General features: G+C 38.9%; 1 protein-coding gene and 1 long non-coding RNA gene across 3 annotated transcripts in view; one reads left to right on the forward strand and one right to left on the reverse strand.

Moving 5' to 3' along the window:
* Positions 1-12,539, reverse strand: part of LOC101688729 — a 31,629-nt gene extending 19,090 nt beyond the window's left edge. The window contains exons 1-4 of the long non-coding RNA XR_006603546.1: positions 12,264-12,539; positions 11,080-11,195; positions 10,598-10,674; positions 1,513-1,768 (exon numbers count right to left, since the gene is read on the reverse strand). This is a non-coding gene — a long non-coding RNA (uncharacterized LOC101688729). The remainder of the gene's footprint in view (positions 1-1,512; positions 1,769-10,597; positions 10,675-11,079; positions 11,196-12,263) is intronic.
* Positions 12,540-13,504: 965 nt separating this feature from the next.
* Positions 13,505-27,631, forward strand: part of PCDH10 (protocadherin 10) — a 60,042-nt gene continuing 45,915 nt past the window's right edge. For both annotated transcript variants that reach the window (XM_004747911.3, XM_004747912.3), the window contains exons 1-4: positions 13,505-16,170; positions 17,704-17,762; positions 18,316-18,422; positions 26,141-26,446. In XM_004747911.3, the coding sequence (XP_004747968.1) occupies positions 13,540-16,170; positions 17,704-17,762; positions 18,316-18,422; positions 26,141-26,446 (3,103 nt within the window). In that variant the 5' untranslated portion in view covers positions 13,505-13,539. The remainder of the gene's footprint in view (positions 16,171-17,703; positions 17,763-18,315; positions 18,423-26,140; positions 26,447-27,631) is intronic.

The raw sequence follows: 27,631 nt of genomic DNA on the forward strand, positions 1-27,631 counted from the left end.
TAACCAACTGAGATATCTCCTATCTACCTGCAATACAACATAGAATTTAGCTGTGTATACTGCCACCTATAATTCACTGAAATAAAACACATTCTTCTCAGATAAAAAAGAAAATTTGCAAATGTTGCTGAATACAATACAAATTCAGCAGGGATTCTGTGATCATCAGCAATTTAAGAGAACAGCACCCTATTAAAAAGATGTTCTTAAATGCCATAATGTTTAATTTTAACCTATTTTATTCATAATTATTTAAGTTAGAATAAACTATAAAATCAACAGCATTTCTATCCTTATATCTAAAATTCTTCTTCATATGTAAAAGTTCAGAGCACAGAAATAGAGGCATTCCTGTTAAGTCTTCAATCTATAATCAGATCTCACGCTCCCATGAGTGTCCTTATTTTAAACATAAAAATGCTACATAAGTCATAAGAAAGTCAGCTAAGTCTAAGCCACCAACTTTAAGAGTAAGAAAAAAAGGAGCATTTGTTTAAATGAGCATTTATTTTAAATTTGTGAATGAATTTTCCCATCCTAGATTAATTCAGGTGTGCCATTAAAAGAATCATGACAAAGATCAATAGATTTTTTTTTTTTTTGAGATTTTATTTGCTTACTTGACTGATCACAAGCAGGCAGAGAGGCAGGCAGAGAGGCAGGCAGAGAGAGAGAGAGAGAGAGAGAGAGAGAAGCAGGCTCCCTGCTGAGCAGAGGGGCTAAGGTGGGGCTTGATCCCAGGACCCTGAGATCATGACCTGAGCCCACGGCAGAGGCTTAATCCACTAAGCCACCCAGGCGCCTCAAAGATGAATAGATTTTTAAAATAAACCGTGTGTTCTAGGTTGATATTTACCCTTTTTTTTCTTTTGCTTTTCAGAGATAAATCTTATGTATTTGATTATAGAAAAATAGTTAAATAAGAAATGATATACTAAAACATGAAAGAAAAACAAACATTTCAGACAAATTTTAATTTGAATTTCAGTAAGAAATAATCATAAAACAACCAATATCTTAGTTTTCCGATCATAAGACATCATCCAAGCTATCTATGCATGTTAGAAATACTCTCCACTCGGAGGGTGGGGGCCCCTGGGTGGCTCAGTCGATTAAGCAGTTAAGCATGTGCTTCCAGCTCAGGTCATGATTCGGGGTCCTCAGATGGAGCTCTCTGCTCAGCAGGGAGTCGCTTCCTCCTCTGCCTCTGCCTACCACTCGCCCAGCTTGGACTTACCTGCCTTGCTCTCACTTCGCGCATGCGCTCTCTCGCTCACTCTCCAAAGAATAAAGAAAACAACAACAACAACAACAAAAAACTTTCCACTCAGAATCTGAAAAACAGGTTATTAGTTCAGGATTCCCTAACTGAGTAACCTTTTACGAGTTTCTGGGATCTCAACACCAAAAAATGGGTATTTTTCTAACCCTGGTAATGAAGAAAGGCTAACAATATTAATTCCCCTCCTCCTAATTCCCCTCCTCCCACATCAGTGTCAAAAGGGAACTCACATTGCAGTAAGGAGAGGTCCAAAAAGTTCAAGCCTCGATTTCCCCTTCCAGAATCTCCATCTGTTGCCACCATTGGCAGTTTTGGTTAATTGGGGTGGGGATGCCAGGAGCGCCTCAGAGGAGAAGGCTACTGTTCTCCGTTGGAGGGCCTCACGTAGTGGAAGAGCACAGTTTCTGCTTTCTCTCACGTTTTTGTTCCGGAAGTGTTTTTTTTACTTGCCTTCAGGAGTAAACCCGAAGAGCACAGCGTTAAGCCCTGTTGGAAGAAAGGTATCTGAGCTACATAAACCTGCCGCGTTTGAAAGGATTTCAGTCTAAAACCGAAACCAAGTCTCAGAGGTTTTGGAGATGGAGAATCTCACGCATGCGCTCTTAGGGAAACCTGGGATACTGATTTGCCGTAAAAGCCCCATTTAAAAAAGAGGAAAACTTATTTCTGGGCCAATGGACAACCGCGAAGAATCTCTCCCTCTTCTCAAGCCAATAAATTTACTGCTTAGATTCTGGCTGGACTCCCCACTCTTTGCACACCTTGTCCATTGCAGCGACCTGCGGCCCTCAGGGTCACAAAAGCTCGGTTAAGTTTTGCCTTCAGATTTGTAGTTCTTTTGCTATTCCTGAATAAACTAAATTTCTGGTAATTCGAGTTTACCTCTTTTTTCAGTTGACAGATGCTATAATAAATCTAATTATCCCATGGTTTTATATCTTTTAATTAATGCTCAAATCCTGCAGGTAATTCAATTTCATTTATCATGAAATATGAAAAAAATAAACCTTTCTTTTCACAACAGACATCAAACTTCTCCTTTTTAAACCAAGCAAACTTATAATCACCTGATGTGCCATCTATCCTTTTCCATTGGTACTTCTTAAAAATTTTCCTATACCAAAAACAGTTTTAACTAATATGCTTTTTTTCCCCCTAAAGTGTATACTTTACCTTTACACTGAAATCTTTCATTCTGGTCAACTAATCCTGACTTTATTAGTCTGTGAAAAACCTCACAGGATTATTCTGAATCTTGCATATGTAAAACTGTTATCAGACTAATTACAGAATTATTTCCAAACTCCATAACATCTAAACTACAATATGGGTCTGGCAATTATGGAATAAGGAAGCTGGGGATTATGAAAGATATATATATAGATATATATATCTATATATATATCTATATATATATATCTGTACACACTAAGGCAACTGATAGCCTTTTCTTGAAGTGACATAATTCCATTTAGGGAGATTAAAGAATAGAGAAGCTTAGAAGCAAGACAGTGTCCCCTCTGGCTTGAAATTCAGTGTATCACTTAGAGTCTACAAAATTAATCAACATTTTTTTAACTTAATCCTGAAATACTCTTCTAAAATTATAGTATCTTCTGATTCTGTCTGAAGCAGCAAATGTCCTCCCATCTCATCTATGCTTACCCTTAACATCTAACATTCTAATCACAGAGGACTCCTTAGTTTGTCATGACCTTATAAAAGGAATAAAATAATTCAGAATATTGGCCATTTTACTTACTCTATTCATATTTGTATATAAGGTCAACACAGTATATATGAAATAGGGTGAAAATTAGAAAATAAAATCATAATGATACATCACTTTTGAGTAGTAATTGGAGAGAGAAGAAATGTATTTCATTAGTTGTAAGCACTTACATGGTGAACTTTCCATCTTGGGTTTCTTTGCAATAACCAACTTAAAAAGACCTTTCTCAAATACAGATTATTAAAAACATAGATTGTGGAATTGAGCAAAATATCTTAGAAATATCTTTTAAGAAGAATAATAGTAGAAATTTAAAAGGTCAATCATTCATTTATTTAATCAGCACATTTTTATGAAGTACCGGTTATGCTGCCAACAAATCCATCAAAAATGTGACGAGTTAGCTGAATGTCTGTTAGGTTCCTTAGACTTAAGTAATACTTCTCTCTCTTATCTGTCCAGCAGAATGAAAATATGTTCTTGTTAAATTAGATACTTAGGTATTCTGAGTAGGAAAGGTTAAAAAATGGTTTGAGAAAATCAGCAATCAGCACTTCATCATTAGATTAACAACAGCCCCAAGGTCCTCAAATATATATGCTAATGAACAAGCAATAATATTACATTTTATCATAATTCTAAGGCTGAACTTTGGCTATTAGCCCAAACCATACCAAAAGCATTACTCAGGTATGTATGCTGAATGAGGATATCACCCTTGTCTACTGACCTTAAATTTGGCCAAGTTCTTGCGGTGGTGATGGAGAGGAAAAAAATCCAATGAAACAAAATTAAGGCCTTCGGACATGGCAGACTTAAGGAACTGAGTCCAGGGTCAGGATATTGCCCCATAATTGCAGAGATTATTTTGCTGTTTTATGATCCCTACAGAAAGCTTTTTGCTCTCACTGCCTTCACTTCTCCACTGTGCAAACCCCTCTACCCTGCTTCAGATAGTTTTAAATCATAACAAGAGGCACTTGGTTGGCTCAGAGTGACTGACTCTTGATTTTAGCTCATGTCATGATCTCAGCGTCCTGTAATCAAGCCCCAGGTCAGGCTCTGTGCTCAGCATAGAGTTTGCTTGAGATTCTCTCTCTCCCTCTCCCTCACCCTCTGCCCACCCCCACCCGTGTGTGCTCTCTCTCTCTCAAAAACCAATCAATCATAACCAAAATGCCCTTTAATGAAAATCTTTGCTTAACTAATTGGTTTTATTGTAGTCTTTTCTTTATTCGTTATGCACTTGGTGGTCATAGTCATATGGTCATATAAAACTATATGTTTTAACAGTTTTTTTTCATTCCGTTCAATGATGTTATTCAAACCTTTTAACGTATGTTCTTTATATTTCAAATTGAGTATGAATCCTTAAAAAAATATATCCATGATTTACATTTTTTCTATTCTTTCAGTATTCCTATGACTGTGCTCCTATCACACTAGCACCCATGCATATTTTTGTTTCTAAAATTCTAAGAAGCTGCTGAAGAGAATACAATACTAGTAACAGCAATATTAGGCAGAAAAATTACAAGGAGAAGGATGCTGAGGAGAAAGTCAGATACGATTGAGGCTTGAGACTCAGAATTGAGTCTAATTCTAACAAACTCATTCTGTCTTAAGTAACTGATATTCACTAATTTGTTTTTAATTTTGAGAATTTTAGTACTCATCAGCATGAATAGAATAGTAGGTATAAAGGCTTTACATTAAAGAACTGGAAGAAAAATAAGTGAGCCTATCAAATAAGTGTACTTTAATCCTAAAATTTTGATAAAAACAGAAGAAAAACAAATTTGCACAATGAAAGAGCATGTTCTTAACAAAATGATTTTAAAAATCTGTCTACATGTCAATATTATATAAATTAAAAACATAGAAAATTTAAAATTATCTGGAAGAAAACAAATAAAAGTTTTAAAATAAAACACGACTATGAGAAAAGGTCATTATTGATTTTTATGTCTTGGTACCTAATTAAAATGTTGGTTTAGTCTTTTTCTTGTATTATTTGCATCCAATTTTCAAAATTATAATTTCCTGTAAAATAGAAACAATGTGAAATTGTTTTTGCACCTCAAAGTAAATAGTTTGTGTTTCATGAAGGAGATAAAATAGTTAGGAATCAGTGCCAATTATTCTCAGTAAGCATCCTATTTAAGGACACTTTCTTCCAAACATCTTGCTATAATAATATTTAACATTTATTGGGAGTCTACTATGGGCCAAGAGTTTTACATTTTAGTTAAGCCTCACAATGATTCAACAAGGTCCATATATATTATCATATTTTAACAGATGTTCAGCATGTTAAATACACTTTCACAGAATTTCAAAGGAATTAAGTAAAGTGTTCAAGTTCTCAAATATTTTGAGAAGCAGGGATTTGAGCCTAGTTTGACTTGATTCTCAAGTTTATGTTCTTCATAATTGACTGTACCATTGCCTTTCACAGTTGGGTACTTTTAGAAATGAGTAAGATATAGAACCTACCCTGTAGAGTCTACATTGCACATTCTCTGAGTGACTGGATACACTTCTAAAAGAAATATGATATTTTCCCCTGTCAATACTTATTATCAAAATAATAATACATATTTTACTTACAGCAGGTAAATAAGATTCCATAATCATCTTCATTTGATTATTTCTTTCCATATTAAAATTATTTTAAAGTTGTTTCCTTTCATTTTCTGCTGGCACAAAATTGTCAAATAAATTTCTTTAACTTTAAAATAGAAAGTTATAACAATCTTTTCTGAGCAACACTGAAGAAATTAGTATGAAATGATATTAGAAATTTTGCTCAAAGAAAGTTTTCCTTTTAAATTAAAGACAAGTTCAGAAACCTATAAAAAGTAAACACTAATATTTGAATTGTAAAAAAACTGATATACTTCTTGGTATTTTCCTAGCTTTTAACAAACTCTAATAAACTAAGACAATACTTCTGGAACCATTGATTAACATTGTATTTTTCAGGACTGGATGAAGCAGAGCTCCCTTCCTTTTGGACATATTTGTTTTATCAATTTCCATTTTCAGTTATTAAAACCTACAATTCACATGTCAGACACTTTTGCATGAGAAAGAGGTGGGTGCTAGAAACCATTCACTCTTGTAAGAAAACATATTCAAGCTTGGGTTTCCTGACAATACTCCCTCATACATACACACACACTCACACACACACACACACACACACACACACAAAATAGCTCCTTAAATTCATTTATGAATTTCTCCATGGCTCAACTCAATTTACTAGCCATTTTGACTAAGATAAAACCAGCACTATTGCCGTACAAAATCTGGATAAACCTCACCTCTAAATTAGCTCTTTTTTGTTTGTTTGTTTCACCTCTTAAATAAATCTAACTCAAACTAGAAAAACATCATGGTATAGGAAAGTGAGCCTCAACATGAGCATCAAAAGGCCTGAATGTGAATTTTGTATTCATTCAAAGAGTTACTTAAACTCTGAACATCCTTAGTATCTTTACCTATAATGTTGAAATGATAAACTCATTCTAAATTCTCATTTTGTATACTTATAGATATGGGGAGGGATATGATAACTCATGTAAGAACGCTTGGAAAACATTGGCTGTTGTTAAAAGTCATTAGTCAAGGGGCGCCTGGGTGGCTCAGTGGTTAAGTGTCTGTCTTTGGCTCAGGTCAGTGTCCCCCAGTTCTTGGTTCTTGGATTGAGCCCTGCATCAGGTTCCCTGCTCTGTGGGAGGACTGCTTCTCTCTCTCCCACTCTCCTGTTTGTGTTCCCCTCTCTCTCTATGTCTCTTTTAGTCAAATAAATAAAATCTTTAAAAAAAAAGTCATTAGTCAATTTCATCTAAAAAGCCTCCAAAAACTGTAATAAAATAAAGCACTTTACAGTGTAGCATACTAGGCCCATTGAAATAAGACATCAGGAAAATCAAGTTTCTGATTTATAAAAAGCTATACTAAGTAGGGTGGCAATCAAACCAAAATAGATAATTTTTTATTAAAGTATCTATTTACTGTTTACTATTATAATTCCAATTATTAATTATTAATGTAATTCTCAAGTTATGTTTGATATTCTTTGCTTGGTGTCTGTCTCCAATAACATTTTCAAACTCTTCAGAAAATAATGCTATGGCTTATAACCCTAATCACAATTTGGGTAATCTCATTTTGTATTTATAAACTCAAGGGGCTTTCCCTGAAGAACACAATTTATACTTACCAGACAAATGCTATTATTATGCTGACTGTATCATTGTCAAATAAGAAGTAAACACACTGGGGAAGAAAAAAACACAGAATTCTAAACATCTTTTTTTCTTACTTATATAAACTTAATCAGGGCTTGCAATTACTTTTTGAAATTGTTCTGAATCGATCTTAATGTTTCAACCTTCATTTCTACCATTGGGCTCCATCAGTAAAACCCACACATCACTTATATTAGCAAAGCAGCTTGCCTTTTAAATGTGATATCTTGTAGTTCTTATTTACAATCCTAATCACTTCATTGATTTCAGTAAACTTGCAGTAAGAGTGATTATTAATGCTGTCAAAAGCAGAAGCTGTGATTCAATTTTTCTCTTTTTCTTTTTTTATAAACCTGGATAATTAAGATTAAGCCTAATAATGTGGCTCTGGAGGCCTCTGGGTAATTAGAAGTTTCCTGTGGTTGAGTACATAATACAGCAAAGACAGTCTTCACTTAAAATTCTACCCATGCCCTAAAATACTTATATAAGCCAAAAATGGTTAAATAAAAGTGCTAGGAGTAGACACGCATCATAACACAGAGGTAACTAAACTTTATTTTTTCCCAGACTCAAAAAACAAGCACCACATAAAATTTAATCTGATTTTTTTCCCTGTAATTTATGACACCCATAAGATCTATTCTGTCTACTAAGACCAAAATAAAATCAAGGTATATGACCTTTTTACTAACTCAGGTGTGTCTTTAACACACTAAGGAATTAAACAATGTTCTGGAAAAATAGGATAAAACAAATATGAAGAAGGTAAGAGACATTTTGGAGAAACCAGATTTTTCAATATCAAAAGCAATAAAAGGAAAAGGTAAGATGAGATTATGCATTTTGATTTTCAGAGAATGAGGTCATGATGTAATAAAGCTTGTCATTCTAAATTAGATCTATTTATTTGCATTCTGAAAGGTGTGGAACAAAACGTAAGTTTCCAAAGGACTATTAATCACTCAAAGACACGATATGTGAAGGAGCTGCTAGAATATTAGTATTTTCAATGTTCACCCTCTGTCCCCTACTCAGAAAAAAATATATATATTTGGAACCCATATCAGACACCATTGCCTAATTTAAAAATATTCCTGGACCTCTTATTGATCAATATCTCTTATAGAAAGAATGAGAGTGTAGCATCTGAACTGAAACAGTATTATTAGAAAATGATATCGTGAGCATTAGGATGTATAATTCATGTTGCTTTCATTTGCTCAGACCATTGTAAAAATCCATAAATCATTTTCTTCTTCATGTATTGCTTAAGTGCAATTTGTCATTTTGCATTAGAGGGCTGCTTCAGCTCATCAGTGCTTTTAATTCACTGTTTAGAGTTTAACAAAACGCTGGCCCTGTCTGATAACTGAAAAGACATTGAAATGTGAAGCCGCACCAATATTAACTAGGTTAAACAAAATGGAGAAGAACATTTCTACTTTGAACATAAGTAATGTTTTAATGGAATAGCTAGTATTCCCAATCCCCAAAACATGGATTGGTTTGTTCTCTGTTGACCAGAACATTATAACACAGTACCTAAAGAGTCACCTAAATGCTTATAATAGCGTAAGTTATAAATCTTTTCTAGAAACTCTAGTCAACATTCTCTTTCTAAAGTAGATGATCAAAACTAACACAATGTCTTGCCCCCAAAGCCTTGCCTTCCTACCTCTTAAGTTAGGTTATACTACTACAAATAAACCTGTCTCATGGATACCCATAAGAAATGCAGTAAGGTCCAGGTCCTCTAAGTTTGCTCTCTGCACTCTCTTTGCTGGGAAGATAAATGCCAGTATCATGTAGCTCAATCCTGGTTGGGTCGAGTGTTTGAAAGACTTCTCATTGACAATTTAAAATTTTCTCTTCCATTTCTTAAAAAAAAAAAAAAAAAAAAAAAAAAAAAAAAAAACCTTCTCAAAGCTCTGGGCACACTGCAATAATAAGAGGATTTAGAAACAAATTGCTTTCAAGTCAAGTTAAATCACTGCAAACACTCATTTATCCAAACGCTGGTTAACAAACTTATTTCCCTCCCGCCTTTTCCAGAAAAGGGTAGAGAAGAAAGCAACCCTGTTACCTAGTTTTGAAGTTTGTAACTATGTATATAAAACAAATTTGTGGGATCCTTAGCGCCCCCCCCCCCCCCCCAGTTTCTGATGTACTTAGAGGCCAATGCAATACATGAGTGTGCATTATCATTCTCATACACCAAGCAGGACTTTTATGACAATTGATTTTGATACATCCCTCGAAATAATAACTACTTTCCCCTTCTAGTTTAGGATGCAATTTGTTTTAGCCCATATGGTTGGCTCCCCTGGAGGGGGTGTTGCGGGTGGGGGATAACGTGTGCTCGCTAGGTGCTAGGTGTTACTGCTCCCTCTGCGGTCCATAATGGGAGGAGGGAGGAGAGTGGGATGCAGTACCACAGTATATTCTGCACTTCAAAGAGGTCGTGAACCCCTCTACCGAGGTTCTCATTTTTGTAATCATGGCCTCACTAAATTCCGGGGTTCACCGAAGGAAATGTAAAAGGAAAAGGAATTAAGAGGCCTTTTTAAAAGGCTTTTGTTTTGTGGGTGGCGGGGTGGGGCTGTGTAATGGTTCCAGGGTAAAGAGGCGGGGAAGGCTATTGATGCCAGTATCTGAATCTTGCCCTGAATAAAATACTCTCTCAAATGCCCTTGGATGGAGCTACCTAGAGGGAGGAGGACGGCTGGGCTCGGGTATGTTCTCCCTGGCAGAAGACCCCGTTGTCACCCCGAAGGTCCCGGGCAGCCTCAAAGACTAGAAGTCAGAGAGGCGAGACCTCTAGGGGACCCGGGCCGGCGTCGCCGGCGCGGACACAGGCCTTCGCGATCCAAGAAATCCTGCAGAGCCCCCAACAGGCGAACCCTGCCAAACGAGAAAGCGCCAAAGAAAAATTCTCTGGCTTGTCCTATGCTGCTTTAGCCGCTAGGAGACGCCTGTAATCCACGTTTGCAGAGAGAATTCCCAGCTCAAACACAACAGCTACCAAAAAAAAAAAAAAAAAATGCAGCTCAAGTGTTACAGTGGATGTAGTGATTATTTACAGGCAAATCTGGCCATCTTTCCACGTTCTCATCTTCACCTCTGGAAGCTCTGTGGCTCTCAGCGAACGCCCCAAGTCGGCTCAAACTTCATCTACATTTTGAAAACACAAACCCTCTTCCTCAAACAATTTCTGGATCTGCATTGTCATTCAGCCACATGTCTCTCACATGCTAACACGCGTGCACTCGCGCGCACACACAAGTGTTTCCAAACGTATAAATGAAAACATTAGAAAATTACCGTCATTTTAAAAATGCTCCAGAATTCTGATGAGTCAGTTGGAAGAGCTCAAAATATTTCATTTCAATCCTGCAGATCTACAGAAAAGGAAGGGGGGTAGAAAATACAGATGCAATGCCGTTATTAATATTCAGATACACTATAATCTCCTTTTCATTGATCCACAGGTTCTTTTTATAAACTGCCACTCCATTCTCAGCAGTAGACACGATGCTAAAAATCATTTTAACTGCAGCGGTTTTCTCTTGGCTATGGCCAGTAGTCAATTTACTGCAGCTGAAAAAGGATTAGCCATTTTTGCTGGCATCTTTTCCTTCTAACCGCTCAAAGGCAGGACCCATCTCCATGAAAGAGCCAAGAGTGGGGGTGTCAGGGCACTAGACACGCACTCACGGGACTCACAGAGCCATGCCTCAGTCTGTAATCACGCCTGTGGACACTCGCTCTCCTTAATTCCCTGCCACGAAGAAATGTCGACGTACCTCGGGGTTGGGTAAAGGGCTCTCCTTTTCTCGCAGGTTGTGGCGGTGTTACTCTCGGGTCATTCATTACCAGGAAGCCGCAGGGGACCATTCTATATTGTGGCATAGGAAAAAGACTGAACAGGGACAGCTTTAGTGAATAACAACCCTCTACAGCCCATTAGTTAATATAAAAAATATGCTTTAAAAATCTTTTTCTTGGAGAATTGACATTCATTCCACACTCTAGATTGAAGAGTTCGCGCTGTATTTTAACTTCACAAGAACTGGATGCATGGATGCGCTGCTCTGCCCTCGCGTCACGGCAGTGGGCACTCAGAGCTCCTGAAGCGCATCCTTCGAGATCGGGGTGTGTGGTTTGGCGCTCTTTTGGGGCTTTGCACAGTCTTGTGCACCGGGCCAAAGAGGATGGATGCGAGCACCATTAAGTGTGCAAGCGCATTTTCCGATACCCGGAGCCCCACAGACTAGGGCACTGCATGCGCTCGGCTCCTGCCCACCTACCCATCCTCACCCCAGCCCGTGTTCTCAGCCGCTCCGCTGTTCCCATCCAGCGGTCTTGTCTCAAACTGGGCAGCAATCGGTGCCCCGGTTTAGTATGGGGGTGAGGAGGGGGATCTCCAAATGTCAGAAAAAGCAGAAAATAGCCTGAGCGCGCCGCCGCAGCGTAGCACTTGGCAGGGTGAGGCGCAGGGATATCCAAGGCGCCGCGCAGCGCCCAACGATGCTCCGATGCCAGCGAGTCGAGCGTTAGGCTGGCGTGCTTGAAGGCAGTGCTCAAACGAAACTCCTCAGTCATTGATCAAAGCGCTCTCAGTTTGAACTAGGTCCCCAAGGGAATTAATCTATTTGGTAAGAATGTCATGGATATACACCGAGGAAGGGAAGAGGCAAGTCTGAGGGGTCTGAACATCTATAGTACCTGTCCTCCCACATCCCTTAGCGTGAATCCCTGGGCGTTTCAGGACCCACCTCCACCCCACACTCCAACCGCTTCACTCCTTTCCACACAGCCCCTTCAGACCCTCACGCTTAGTTTTACACAATCGATATCTAAAAAAAAAAAAAAAAAGTCAAACTCTGCCAGAGTCCCTTAATTAGGTAACCCCTGTAGTTAGTGGCCCCTCTGCAACTTTTTCCCTTCCCGGTGATTTATTTCCACGATCAGTAGTAAAGGAAAATACCTTAAAGGAAAAAGAATGTTAGCGTCATTGGAAACCCCGATCCGAAGAGAGGACACCGCTGCTGTTGCTATTATGTTTTCGCATTTGCTGATGCAAACAGGGAACCTCTGTATTCCCTCTCCATTACCTGCGGCTGGGGACTGGGAACTTTCCGCGGCAGAGTCCCCAGCCAGCGCCTCGGGACCTGCGGGGCTGTTCTCACTCTCACACTCACACTCACCCCGACCGCCAGCCCGGACGCGGGTTCCATCCCGCCCCTCCTGGCTGCCGAATGACGCACCTGCTTGACAGCCAGTTTGGCCAATTAGCGGCGACTCGGTGGGTGGTGCTCCTCACCGATTGGTTGGCAGAATGAGGGCGCTGCGCAAAAACAGAAAAGCGGAGCGTTCGGAGCTCAGAAACTGCCAGCCGAGATCAGGCTGTAGGGCTGAAGCAGGAGGAGGGAAAGACTGGAAGGAAGAGAGACAGGTTAGAGGGAAAGAGGCTTGGGAAGAAAACAGCAGGAAAGAAACTGGTCATCACACTTACAGAGAGGCAGATGGTGGTGGAGATGAGGACAGAGAGACACAGAACTATGAAAGCCAAAAAATACAGATAGAGCGAAAAGAGGAGAAAATGCCAAGAAGAACATCCATCCGGAGAAATGAAGAGAATGAAAGTTTTATGCTGCAGAGCCGTTCTATGTTTTTCCGGCACAAAATTCTCTTGCTGTTTTTAAGCCCTTTTGCATTTGCCAGCCGTTGACATTGAGGCATGTTCAGCGGTGCCAGCAGCATCTCCTCTTCCTTCTCTTCCTCTTCATCTTCCTCCTCCTCCTCCTCTTCTTCCACCTCCTCCTTCTTCTCCTCCTCCTCCTTTTCCTCCTCCTCCTTCTCCTCCCATCAGCAAGAAGACAAACCGAGGACAGTCTTGAAATATCGAAATTTCCTCCTTGGGATTTGCCAGCGCCGCGTTGCGCCAAGACTGTCGGAATAAAGGACGCTGACTATTGTATTATTATTTTATTAATTGGTCAGTGGGAAGATTACAGATGAGGAAAGGGGATGCCTGTCACCCTTCCTGCGCTAAGATTGAAAAATGAGGCTGATTTGGGGGAAGCCCTAAAATGAAGCAAAAGGAATAAGATTTTTAAGGACAGAAAGCCACAGGAGCCCCCCACATAGCGCACTTTTATTTGTATTTTTTTTTTCAGATTTTTTTTTTTTTTTTCGTGGTGGTGGGGGAGGTGATTGGGTGGCTGGCTGGCTGCGGGAAGCTGCTTCCTTTCCCTTTGGAGATGATTGTGCTATTATTCTTTGCTTTGCTCTGGATGGTGGAAGGAGTCTTTTCCCAGCTTCACTACACAGTGCAGGAGGAGCAGGAACATGGCACTTTCGTGGGGAATATCGCTGAAGATCTGGGCTTGGACATTACAAAACTTTCAGCTCGCAGGTTTCAAACGGTGCCCAACTCGCGGACCCCTTATTTGGACCTCAATCTGGAGACCGGGGTGCTGTACGTGAACGAGAAGATCGACCGCGAGCAAATCTGCAAGCAGAGCCCCTCCTGCGTCCTGCACCTGGAGGTCTTCCTGGAGAACCCCCTGGAGCTGTTCCGGGTGGAGATCGAAGTGCTGGACATCAATGACAACCCCCCCTCCTTCCCGGAGCCGGACCTGACGGTGGAGATCTCTGAGAGCGCCACGCCGGGCACCCGCTTCCCCCTGGAGAGCGCATTCGACCCAGACGTGGGCACCAACTCCTTGCGCGACTATGAGATAACCCCCAACAGCTACTTCTCCCTGGATGTGCAGACCCAGGGGGATGGCAACCGATTCGCGGAGCTGGTGCTGGAGAAGCCGCTGGACCGAGAACAGCAAGCGGTGCACCGCTACGTGCTGACCGCGGTGGACGGGGGAGGAGGGGGAGGAGGAGGAGAAGGAGGGGGAGGCGGCGGGGGAGGGGGCCTACCCCCCCAACAGCAGCGCACCGGCACTGCCCTACTCACCATCCGAGTGCTGGACTCCAACGACAATGTCCCCGCCTTCGACCAACCCGTCTACACTGTGTCCCTACCAGAGAACTCGCCACCCGGCACGCTCGTAATCCAGCTCAACGCCACAGACCCAGATGAGGGACAGAATGGCGAAGTCGTGTATTCCTTCAGCAGTCACATTTCGCCCCGGGCGCGGGAGCTCTTTGGACTCTCCCCGCGCACCGGCCGGCTGGAGGTGAGCGGCGAGCTAGACTATGAAGAGAGCCCAGTGTACCAAGTATACGTACAAGCCAAGGACTTGGGCCCCAACGCCGTGCCCGCGCACTGCAAGGTGCTAGTGCGAGTATTGGATGCTAACGACAACGCGCCGGAGATCAGCTTCAGCACCGTGAAGGAGGCGGTGAGCGAAGGCGCCGCGCCGGGTACAGTGGTGGCCCTGTTCAGCGTGACCGACCGCGACTCAGAGGAAAATGGGCAGGTGCAGTGCGAGCTGTTGGGGGATGTGCCGTTCCGCCTCAAGTCTTCCTTCAAGAACTACTATACCATCGTGACTGAGGCCCCTCTGGACCGAGAGGCTGGAGACTCCTACACCCTAACAGTGGTGGCTCGGGATCGGGGCGAGCCGGCGCTCTCGACCAGTAAGTCGATCCAGGTACAAGTGTCAGATGTGAACGACAACGCACCGCGGTTTAGCCAGCCCGTCTACGACGTGTATGTGACCGAGAACAACGTGCCGGGCGCGTACATCTACGCGGTGAGCGCCACAGACCGCGATGAGGGCGCCAACGCCCAGCTAGCCTACTCAATCCTCGAGTGCCAGATCCAGGGCATGAGCGTCTTCACTTACGTGTCCATCAACTCTGAGAACGGCTACTTGTACGCCCTGCGCTCCTTCGACTACGAGCAGCTCAAGGACTTCAGCTTCCAAGTGGAAGCTCGGGACGCCGGAAGCCCCCAGGCTCTGGCTGGTAACGCCACTGTCAACATCCTCATCGTGGATCAGAACGACAATGCCCCTGCCATAGTGGCGCCCCTCCCTGGGCGCAACGGGACTCCAGCGCGGGAGGTGCTGCCCCGGTCGGCGGAGCCGGGTTACCTGCTGACCCGCGTGGCCGCAGTGGACGCGGACGACGGCGAGAACGCCCGGCTCACCTACAGCATTGTGCGGGGCAACGAAATGAACCTCTTCCGCATGGACTGGCGCACTGGGGAACTCCGCACCGCGCGTCGGGTGCCGGCCAAGCGCGACCCCCAGCGGCCTTACGAGCTGGTGATCGAGGTGCGCGACCACGGGCAGCCGCCCCTGTCCTCCACTGCCACCCTGGTGGTGCAGCTGGTGGATGGAGCTGTGGAGCCCCAGGGTGGGGGTGGGGGCGGTAGCGGGGGGTCAGGGGAGCATCAGCGCCCCAGCCGCTCTGGCGGCGGGGAGACCTCGCTGGACCTCACCCTCATTCTCATAATTGCGCTGGGCTCGGTATCCTTCATATTCCTGCTAGCCATGATCGTGCTTGCCGTGCGTTGCCAAAAAGAGAAGAAGCTCAACATCTACACGTGTCTAGCCAGCGACTGCTGCCTTTGCTGCTGCTGCTGTGGCAGCGGGGGCTCGACCTGCTGCGGCCGCCAAGCCCGGGCGCGCAAGAAGAAACTCAGCAAGTCGGACATCATGCTGGTGCAAAGCTCCAATGTACCCAGTAACCCGGCTCAAGTGCCGGTGGAGGAGTCCGGGAGCTTCGGCTCCCACCACCACAACCAGAATTACTGCTACCAGGTCTGCCTGACCCCTGAGTCCGCCAAGACCGACCTGATGTTCCTTAAACCCTGCAGCCCTTCACGGAGTACGGACACTGAGCACAACCCCTGTGGGGCCATCGTCACCGGCTACACAGACCAGCAGCCCGACATCATCTCCAACGGAAGCATTTTGTCCAACGAGGTAAGGCTGAAGCGAAAGGACCACCATCTCTCATCTCCTCCATCTGAAAGCCTTCTCTAGCCCGGCCCTTGTATCTCTGGTGCACTGTGTATTTATATTTAGGATATTAACTTATTTGTATCTTTGTGGGTGCAGGAATTGGGGGGAGGCTATCCCACCCCTTCGTATGTAACCTAAACTTCGTGTTGTCCCTAATTTTCTGCGCTCCACCCCTCCACATTTACTTTCATTTCCTCCCCTTGGTGCTTTGCCACCTTGGACCCTCCTTCTTCCCTCTGGCATAGTTCCTTTAAAATCCTAACCCCTTCTCAGTCCTTCCTCTTTTCAGAATTCTGAGGGGAGCGAGGGAACTGCGATGGAGGAACTTTTTGGTACTGGCAAAGGTTTTTTTGCGTTTGTCCCAGGCATTAATAAAGTTAATTCTGTTTGCTTTGTTTATCGATGCTTTCAGTCGCGTGTAAAGTAAGCTATAGATTGTTTAACTTCGCACAGTTGTCTAAACTCAAATGCATGTTTTAGTGAATAAGTTATCAGATCCTTGTCCTCTGAACTCGGGTTGCAGAAAAGCCTTCAGTTCTGCTCTGGACAGCATTTACAGACGCTCCTCAAGTCCAACGCCCACACAGTGTGAATTTGAATGAAGTTGCTTTGGCACAAATCCCTGTAAGCGTAAACTAACAAAAGGCTTAAACAATTGTTACCTTAAATACATCTTTTAGCTAATAATCACATTTTGCCACTGTTCTTGATAAATCACTGCTGTTGGCTTTCTTCCTCAAAGAATTTGGCTTGTCAATTCTGATTTCTTTTTAAAAATGGAGAAGTGGCAAAGTTGGAAGGAGGGAGGGAGGGGGAGAACAGAGTTGATTTATGTACAAGAAGGTTTGGAGCAGAAAAGGTGTGTGGATGGTGGAGGTGGGGAGGAAAATGCAGAGGGTGTTTGGAGGGGGATTATGAATTCCTTTCCTGGCAGGTTATTTTATTTATTTGAGTCTTAGATATTATTAATTGACTTTCATGAATATTTGTACAGCTCATTTGTATCTTAAGCACATTTTGAAAATAAACAACAAAATAATTCCATAAAATATCCAAACTTTTTCTTATTGAGCGTGCTGTTTTTCTTGTGTCAAACCAGTATGCACCTAAACACTTTTTTAGGCCACTGGAGAGTATACCTAGGTTGATTCTATTAGGGATAGAATAAAATAAACTCTATTAGTTTATGAGCCCTAGCTATGAGGTCATTTGCATTCTCTCCTTAATGACACACACACATGCACACACACGTTTAAAATTGGCCTTTTATTTTTGCAATTTTTTTTAACTTTTACTGAAAATCTAGACTGACATGTCTCTGCATTTTGCCCTTACCTTACCCAGTAATCACTAGGATGAGGTCTTAGAACAGCTTGAAAATACATAAAACTCCACACAATTACTTAAATTAGACTCAGTTCCTAACCTCAGAAGAAGACTATTAGTTAAGCCCTTAGCATTCAAATGCTCTTGATTTATTTATTTTTTTTCTAGACTAAACACCAGCGAGCAGAGCTCAGCTATCTAGTTGACAGACCTCGCCGAGTTAACAGGTATGGACTTTTTTTTTTTTCCCCTAGCCGTGTGTGGACAGTTTACTACCTACTAAAATTAGGAATTAGGTGTATTGTCCAATATTAAAATATAAGACGTATAAAGCATCTCCAGCTAGGTCAGAACATAAATACTGATTATGTTGGGGTTCCTAGACAATACATTAAAAATATGGATATAATTCATCTATATAAAACTTACTGAATATATTTAAATATTTTAATATTTTATCAATTTATACCCCTACACTGCTTCTGATAGCCTCCCTTTTCCAGGTGGATATATACTCTCTTTTATGAAAATGATATACACATATGCATAACGCTAATCATAGAATGACTAAAGTGACATGTCTTAAAGGCTCGAACTGACTGTTCTGCTCAGTTTTAAAGAATTAGGCTTAAAGTGATGAAAACTAGCTTTCTGCAGAAATAAAGCCAACTGAGAGGTTTATGAATCTGCAGCACCATTGGTGACCATGTGGTGGCAGAAGAATGTTTTCTGTGTTTCTTCACATTTTTTATTCTAATATTCACGTTTTTGTACTTCTAGTTCTGCATTCCAGGAAGCTGACATAGTAAGCTCTAAGGACAGTGGTCATGGAGACAGTGAACAGGGAGATAGTGATCATGATGCCACCAACCGCGGCCAGTCAGCTGGTAAGTGTGTTCAAAAGGCAATGCTGACTTTTAGTTTGTTGTTGTCGTTGTTAAAAGTAAATCTAGAAAGAATGATGTCCCGGGTAATTTTCTGTAGGTTCATGGTTGGTAAGTCCACAGGAAAATGGTGTCATCCTATGTTGATAATTGTATATTCAAGGGGGATTATAAAAATCTAATGTTCCTTTGGGTAAAGTTAGAGATGCGTTGTGAAATATGATAGAAAATGAGCTATTTCTTTCTTATGCAATGTTCTTTAGTGTAATCATATTGCATAAAAAAACCCTATAGATTTCTCACCTGGTCAGGCCTCAGTCTTCAGTCAAGTAAGGTATTATTAGACTTGTTTATGGATGAGGTAACTGAAGATGAATGAAATTAATTGACCTGCACAAAATCACAGAGAATAAGTGGTGATTGGGAAATAGAATCCAAATTTATTCCTTTTGAGAGCAATGCATTTTGTAAGCCACTGAGTATTGAATGAGAGAAGGAATGGTGATTAAAAGTCATGAATAGGCTGAAAGCAAGATTTCCAATGCTGGGTTCTTAGCTTTCAGGTCATTAGTAAACATTTCATAATGTGTATTTTCTCAGGCATCCTAGGCTTCCCCATATTTTCAACAGGGTCCCTGACCTGTCAAGTGTTGACTCTCATGTGTATTTGTATGTAAGGCTAATGATACCCCCTGATGGGGTTGCAGTATAATGCATATATTTTACATTGTTTATTTTACTTTTTTCTATATAAATTTAACTGTTAAATTTTATAAGAGGCTGATAACTCTGTTTACTAATCCGTAAAGAAAACACTTTTAAAAATAAAACATATACCTTATAATGATGAAAATGATTTCACAATGGTTGAATTTTCTTCCCCCTTCATTTGCATTTCAACTAAGAAAGGTGCTTGTTGATTTTTTTTTTTTACTTTTTATTTTTTGATTGAGTTTTGTGTTTTTCTGACACATAAAGAAATAGAAAGGCAAGTTAACCTTTATAACTTATAAAAATGTCTATCACTGGGCCATCTCTAGATTCAACTCTGTTCACTTGATTTTGAGCTTCATTTTGGTTAATGATGTAACCACAGAGAGATAGAGCCCTCATTTTCAAGGTAACCTTGGTCCTAGAGAGCACACATTCCTTAACACACTTGGTGGACCTCTGAATGGTGCTGAGGCAGTGTGTCAAAGGGCAGTACCCGCCCATGGTCTCCTGGCAGCAGTGGTTACTGCAAGCCTCTCACTTGGCTAATGTGTGCTGTGTCTGAGGCTGCCTTAGCCTTGGGAAACACAGGCAGGAGGAGGGGGAAAAAAGGCTGCTCAAGGGTCTCTTTATATTGCTGCAAGTCATTAATATGCAGACCTAATGAGACTTGAGAACTGCCAAGAATCCCCGGAGGTCCCTGCCCCTTGCGGGCCTTCACGCTAAGTGAACAGAGCATCTATTTAGTGTCTGGGAACCTGACAACAAACCAGATCTTGCCAGAAGTTTATATTTGAGTACAAAGTCCCTTTCATTTTTGGCCTATATATGGCATATGATTTATTGTTATCTTTAAAAAGCTATATGTTTAGAATTGTTCATTCCCATTCGTTTTTCAGGGTTTCTAATTTAAGTTAGCCTTTTTAAACTTTTAAAACAAAATGTTTAATATTTAAACAGTATCTGCTGCATGTTTCCTTGGGTGCATTTTATTCTTTTCCCACTCCCCCACCCCCTGCTTTGTTTTTTTCTGTAGCACTCCAGTCTCAATGAACATTTTAATTAGTTTAGTCCGTCAGACATAATGAGCTATAATAACCTAACCAAAGAAAGAGAAACGAATAAACATCTGCAAAAAGTGCTAAATTTGTAAGATGGTTGGGAATAGATTCTAATCAATGCGCCTTCCCAGTACCTATTTTATTTCTCAGAGACTCAATGTTGCCATTTTGGTAATGTTTCTTTCAAATTATTTGAGATGTCAAAGATTTAAAAGGAAAATGAAAATGCCAAATTGTGTCCTGGAAAACATTTTTAAAAAGCAAGGCAGTTTGTATTTTTCTTTATCAATAGCAAAAAACATTTCCCTATCCCTTTACATTCTTAAACATGAAAAGTGTTACAGAATTAATTTATTTTTGTATTTCTTTGGTGGTTCCAGGGCAGTTGCAACATACTGAGCACAATAATTGCTGTTTGAGAATTGTAATGACACATTTGTGTTAAGAAGTAATCTCACCTTTGTGTATTGAATAGCAATCAGATTTAATGTCTAATTTTATTGTAAGAATGCTTTTGAAGTGTTTTCTTTTTTAAGTATAAAACCCTAAATGCAGAAAATTGAAATACATTTACTTTTATGACTTTCTCCAGTTCACACTAATGTTGTGTACCATAAACTTTATAGCAAGCAGCTGTAATATTTCCTTAAAGTTAAACCCATTTCAGGTGAATAAGTAGCTCTGTTTTATTTTCTTGTAAAGCCAGGTATTGATGACCTTCCAATTTTGTAATATTTAGGAAATATTATTCACAGCACATCTATTTCCAGGTTTACGATATGGAAAAAATTCATACCATGACAAATTTTACTTAGGCAATTTTTAGGGGGAAAACACCAGGTTATCAAGGAAAAATAATACTAGAAAGTCATAGACCCTGACTTCTGTCTTTCAGTCTGTACCTCATTCCATATTACATACATTATATATACTACTGAGCTTAGTGCTTCACCTGTTTAAACTTCTTTACTTACTGTTTTTTCTCAATTTCTTTTCCTATGTTAACATTATTTTGTATTTATTTATTTAGATATGTCTTCTATTTATTCTTCTATGAATAGTTTTCTTTTTTGTTCTTTCTTCCCTACCCCCATTGCTTTTCTCCTTTCTAAGCCATTTGCAGTCACCAATCTTGTTCATAGAAGGGCTTTAAACACGGAGGCAGCTGCACAGAGAATCACATAAGCTTTTTCAGTTTTCTACTGCACCTGGCTCCATGTGTGAAATTCTTCGGCTTGACCACTGCTCTGTGGCATTTTCTTTCTATAGCCTTGTCAAGGTGCTTTCCGTTTTTTTCAGTGCACTATTGATGTATTGGTTAGATATGGCAGAAGTCCAGGGAGATGTGGTAAATATATGCATAAAAGAGGAAAATCACAAGAGGAAAATCTGATTAATCACAACTCAAATAGCCAAAAAAAAAAAAAAAAAAAGTCAAAGTGTACTTAAAAGAAATATAGTTTCACTTTTGTTTAGTATCTTATTAGATTAAAAGAATTTTTTTGTGATTTGCAACACTGATATAAACAGTTTAGTTGTATATTCTTAAACATTTTAACATTATTGCAGATACATCTGAGGAGATTTATTCAGTTGTAAGAATGGTTTTTGCCTCATTTTTAAATATTTGCAATATGCATACCCCTGGAGTTAATTGCTCCTTCTTAAAAAGCATATTGAAGAAGATAACCCTAATAAGTGATTCTGTTAATGTTACTTGTTGTGGTGTACCTGAAAGTTGTCAAGTCACTCGTTCTTGTAAATTCTTCTTTCAGTGACAGTTAGCTTCTAAGTGTGTTTATTTTTTAATTAATTCTTGAGCTTGATACATGATACAGGTCAATATTAGGCTATACATAAAAACAAATAAAATGATTTGAATTGTCAGTATCTTCAAACTAGTAGGTAAAGTATATCATGAAATGTGCTCAGCCATTGCACAACTGTTACATTATCCACAAGACAATTTATGATTTATCGAAAGTACAAATTTCTCTTTCCCAACTCCAGTAAGAATTTAGATGCTTGTTGATTAGTGTCTGGACTTACAAATAAAATGAATTTACATGATTGTTTTCAAAAGCTTATTCAGGTTTCTGGTGAAAACCTGAACTACAATTGATGTTACAGAAAGATTTATAATTGGAAAAATATATGACAAAATATTAGATAAAATAGAGAAAAATATAAACATTTTAAATGATAAGTAGGGAGAAATTTTAATGTACATGTTTTGACTTTTTCACGAGTGAATTATGCTGATAAATATCTGACTATGAGCTATATTTTCCTAAAAATTATAGCAACTTTTGTGGTTGTAATTAATATCTCTCCATTTTTTTGGTGCTAAGTGGTTAAAGGAGGACTGGAAATTTCTTCAAAAAATTCAGTATTGATTTTCTTTAAAATTAATTTATCATGTTATGAAAAATTAAACATTTTTATGAAACTTTGGTGCATGAGGAAGAAATGTACCCATAACTTCATATTAGTACATTCATCAGAAAACAGCACAAATTGAATACAATTATAATATTTTTGAAATGACAATTCATTCTCAGTGGTACTATTACTGCCTCTGACTATAAGGAACAAGTTACTTGCTGGTTAAAAAATATGTATTTTAAAATTGGCCTAAATATATCTTTGCATTAACAGGCAGTCTATCACGTCAGCTGTCATGCCTTGTAGAACAGATCATTTCTGAGAAGTTGTAAAAATAAATAACTAGGAGAAGAAATTTCAAATTATATATATATATATATATATATATATATATATATATATATATAGACATATTTCTTAGAAAATACCAAAACTTCAAAACTGAGGTTTGGTTGGCCTGTATTTTTCTGCTGTACAAATCTTATAGGTTCTATAGTAAGGGCATTTGAATAAGAAAAACTAAAATCAAGTTGAATTTATTTTCTCTTGGGACTTCAATTTGAGATATTAAAAAATTCCAAGAGCAATGTGAAAGGCATGCATTTTAATATGTCACCTGCCCTATAATACCAGGCATTCCTGTATATCATGTAATTTATCACAATAAAATTGAAATATAATTCTGTTTATTTGGTTATTAAAGAGTATGTTTAATGGGCCTGGGGATAAATAAAAAAAAGGTAAATACTGTTAGTCTTTTAGAGACTCCCTGAAGTGAGGAATGATTATAGGAACATTTATCTGTTCTCAAACTATATATCTAAAAGGCAAATGATTTGAAATTTATTGATGTACTGTTTTTTATTTTTCTTTTAATTTTGTTGGTATGTCTCATATTTTTTTCCTCATGAGAAATCGGTACACTTGTTTTATAAGTAAAACTGGTGAAATATATTCATGCACAATTTGTGGCACCAAATTTCTCATTCTGGTCGTATAAAGCTGTGTGTTATTACTATGGGAATCACACTTTAAAAGTACTAATTCATAAATACACTAAGAACATTGTTTACAAGTGTTTTCTTTCTTCTGTCAAGTAAGATTATTCTTCCAACAAAACTTTATCATATTTCACATTTTTCTTGTTATGCACACGATATATTTTCTGTACAGTTTCTTAACTCATGAGAATTTGATTACATCATCTAAGGGAATTTTAACTAGCCTTTAATAACTAAAGAAGCCAAAAACCAGAAAAATCATTAGCTTCAAGGAAAAAAAATGGGCAGAGCTGCGTACACACTATCTATAAAAACCAATCCTACTGAAAGTAACTTCTAATATAATCAAACATTTTAATAATGTTGAGAGACTAGTTTATTACAATCTTTCTATAAGAGAGATGATCATATTTAAAAATATGAGAGTCTGGGTACAGGTGCTCAAAAAGACTTAGAAGATTATTAATGGTTCTGTGTAATATATTTAAAATGATATTTATCAGTCCACGTGAGGAAAACTTGCATTAACACCAAATTTGCATTGTATACCCATCTTTATTAGGGTCTAATAATACAATTTGATCTTACTATTTGAATTAATTCCACCAACTTCAAATTTAGTGCCTTGAATTTAATTTACAAACAAATGATTGCTCATAATAATTGGACTTTTAACAGTAGTTCCATCTATCAAAAATTCTTCTTTTCTCTATCACACTGCAAATACAGAGCAGTTCTAGTACAGTATACAGTATTCAAAATACAAATCTCTCTGGTTCTATAGCTTCTGCCGATTTTGTATGTCAATTTGTATCAGGGACATTGTCCTTCCCTTACTCTTTTCCTTTATACATAACTCCTTGAAGAAATTGGATAAAAAAACTGAGCTACTCTGGTGTCTAGAAAAACATTGACTTGTTTTACATGCTTTTTTAGTCTGGGTCCTTATCCTGGTTTCAGCTCACGTTTTAAGTTCCTCAACAGTTCACTGATCAGTAATTTATTTCCCGGTTTATGCATGACAATTATCAATGGAACATTATAATCGAAGTCAGACTCGGCATTATACATAGTTTAATTTAAAATAAAAAAGTCATAAAGTGACTAAACTATTAATAAAGTGAGATTAATATAGGATAAGAAGCTTTGTTTTATTTCTTTAAACATAATTTACATAGTTCACTTTTCTGAAATCCAAAATACTTGTGGATAATCTAGAAGATTAATACTCTGAAATTTTTTTTCTATATTTTATTCATACAGATGTTACCATACACACACAAACAAGTAAAGCAGTTTGTGACACAATACCATCAGGAATTTATAAACTAAAACTGACTCAAGAGTTCAAATCGCTCATGGTATTTATAAGAAGAAACAATCAGATGGGTTCATTAAACAAATATTAATCTGTCAGTTAAAAAAAGAAATCTATACTCATTTGAGAGTTTCTTTTATACAGAATAATCACACTCAAATTACTTTAAATTGATCCTGTTTAAAAACAAGCACAGTAAATGTGTTGGTATGTTTAGAAAAATATTAAAATGTGATTTGGGTTTATGTACTTGTTTTTCTGCGTGGGGTATTTAACAAAATAAATATCAAAAAGTATTCTATAATGCTCAAAAATTGTTATGCTTTGCTTAAGAAACTGAACTTTTTTGAGTCATAATCAGGTAATGTTGAATAATCTTGTTAATCTGTGGGAGACGGTGAAATTTGAAGATTTCATTTGAAATCTGAATATTCTTGGATTAGTAGGGAAACAGTTCTTTTGTTGACTAGGACAAGTGTTTTTCCAATATGGGACAAGTAATAAAGCATTTGTCAATAGTATCTGTACCTGACTCAAAATACACTTGATTACCCTGGTTTCACTAATTACAGTCGTTTGTTCTGGGTTTGTCTGCTGTGGTAAGTGATAAGTGGTTTGTAGTAATATGGGCTACCAGAATGTCATTAAAATATACCTTTTAGGGTCATTTTCTGAGAACCTTAGGAAGCATGCTTTTGGCCCCTCATGTAGTGTTTCATTCTTGTTATTTATGAGTTTATCAATATGAGTGCTGTATTTCTGTTGAATTTCACTTTTTTATTTCATATCCAGATTTCATAATCTATATATCATCATTTGTGCTTCACATAGTTCGATGCTTTTGTCTCTAAAGAAGAAAAAATGTTGGATGTCTTATCATCGTTAGAGATTATGGATTATAAAAGAATTACCCTGTGCATTTTTCTCTCTTATGAATTTCACCAGAGATTAAAAAAAAAATTGTCCTTTTTCTACTCACCATTCCCTAGTTACTTAAATAATTTAGGGTCAGACTTTTCTCCCAATACTCAGAGAATTTTAGAAACATCTATCTCAGGGTCCTCTTTGCTAGAAGTCTAACTCTTTGGAAAACAGTACAAAGACATATTTGGTTCTTATGAGGTTAAGGCAAGAAAATTTGGGCAAACCACATTTACCCAGCACTCTTTATGTTACCTGTAAACTCTCACATTAATGAAACCTGAATCTGGAGTTTCTTTTTTTTTTTTTTTCCCCTGGTTAAAGGTATGGATCTCTTCTCGAACTGCACTGAGGAATGCAAAGCGCTGGGCCACTCAGATCGGTGCTGGATGCCTTCTTTTGTCCCCGCTGATGGACGCCAGGCTGCTGATTATCGCAGCAATCTGCATGTTCCTGGTATGGACTCTGTTCCAGACACTGAGGTGTTTGAAACTCCAGAAGCCCAGCCTGGGACCGAGAGGTCTTTCTCCACCTTTGGCAAAGAGAAGGCCCTTCACAGCACTCTGGAGAGGAAGGAACTGGATGGACTGCTGTCTAATACACGAGCGCCTTACAAACCACCATATTTGAGTAAGTATTACATAAAAGGCTTTATCAAAGTATTCCCTTTGAGGGAATAAGTTCAACATGCCATTCTTCTTAGTAAAAATAGAGTTCAGGTTGTTTTCCAAAACAAGATAAAAGTGACTCTTGGATGTAGGCAGCACTTTACTATGGAAAAATGAATATACGTATCAGGAAGACAGGTTCCTGTGTTAGGACATGGTTGTTGACAACAATCAAACATAACTTTTGATGCTGAAAACATTTTCAAATGTGTTTCATATTTCCTTTGAATATTGATCTCTTGTTTACTTGATTTCCATGTTTTTTTTTTTTTTTAAAGATTTTATTTATTTATTTGACAGACAGAGATCACAGGTAGGCAAGAGAGGCAGGCAGGGAGAGAGAGGAGGAAGCAGGCTCTCTGCGGAGCTGAGAGCCCGATGTGGGGCTCGATCCCAGGACCCTGGGATCCTGACCTGAGCCGAATTATCACATAATGCCAGCATTATCACATAATCATCCTTTTTCCATAGTGACATTAAACATTTTAGGCTACGTTAGGAAATCAGTGCAGCCATCACTTTGGTCATTCAATGTAATTTAGAAATATGTTGATATGGAGTAAGTCTCTGATCAGACTCAGAGGAACTATGTGAAGGAAACATAGAAATAAAGCAATAATCTTCATTTACTTAAAATAATATGTTCTTCTAACATGGAGACATTGAAACCTGTATTCAGCTCTTTCAATATTGGGACCATATTCTCTAAGTGGATTATTTTATACAACCATTGTGTAAATAAAAATGCTTAGAGATTTTGTAGTGTATTTCCTTTGAGGATCTTGGCAATGAAACAATCCTATATTCTCTACTACATAGTTATCTTTTCCTTAGTTAATGGGTAAATGCCACTGACAATTCAATAGGTTGGTCGAACCATATAAACTAATGTTTGATAAAGGTGAAGCTCATAAAAACTCAGTCAAAAGATGACTTTTATCTTAAATAGCAGCTCCAACATACATGATGTTTTCTTTCTTTCCTCTTCTAGTGTAAAAAGTCATAGAATCATAAGCTAGGAACAAAAATGAGACAGATTGCTGATGTGTCATTTCTTTTATGATTTATGGATGGGAGGAAATCGAAAAAATACTGAAAGGAAAGAAAAAAGCTAGAAGAACATATATTTTAGCTCTTGTGAATGTAA

This window comes from Mustela putorius, unplaced genomic scaffold (assembly GCF_011764305.1).
Source record: "Mustela putorius furo isolate JIRA1106 unplaced genomic scaffold, ASM1176430v1.1 tig00000083_pilon_pilon_pilon, whole genome shotgun sequence".
Lineage (NCBI taxonomy): Eukaryota > Metazoa > Chordata > Mammalia > Carnivora > Mustelidae > Mustela > Mustela putorius.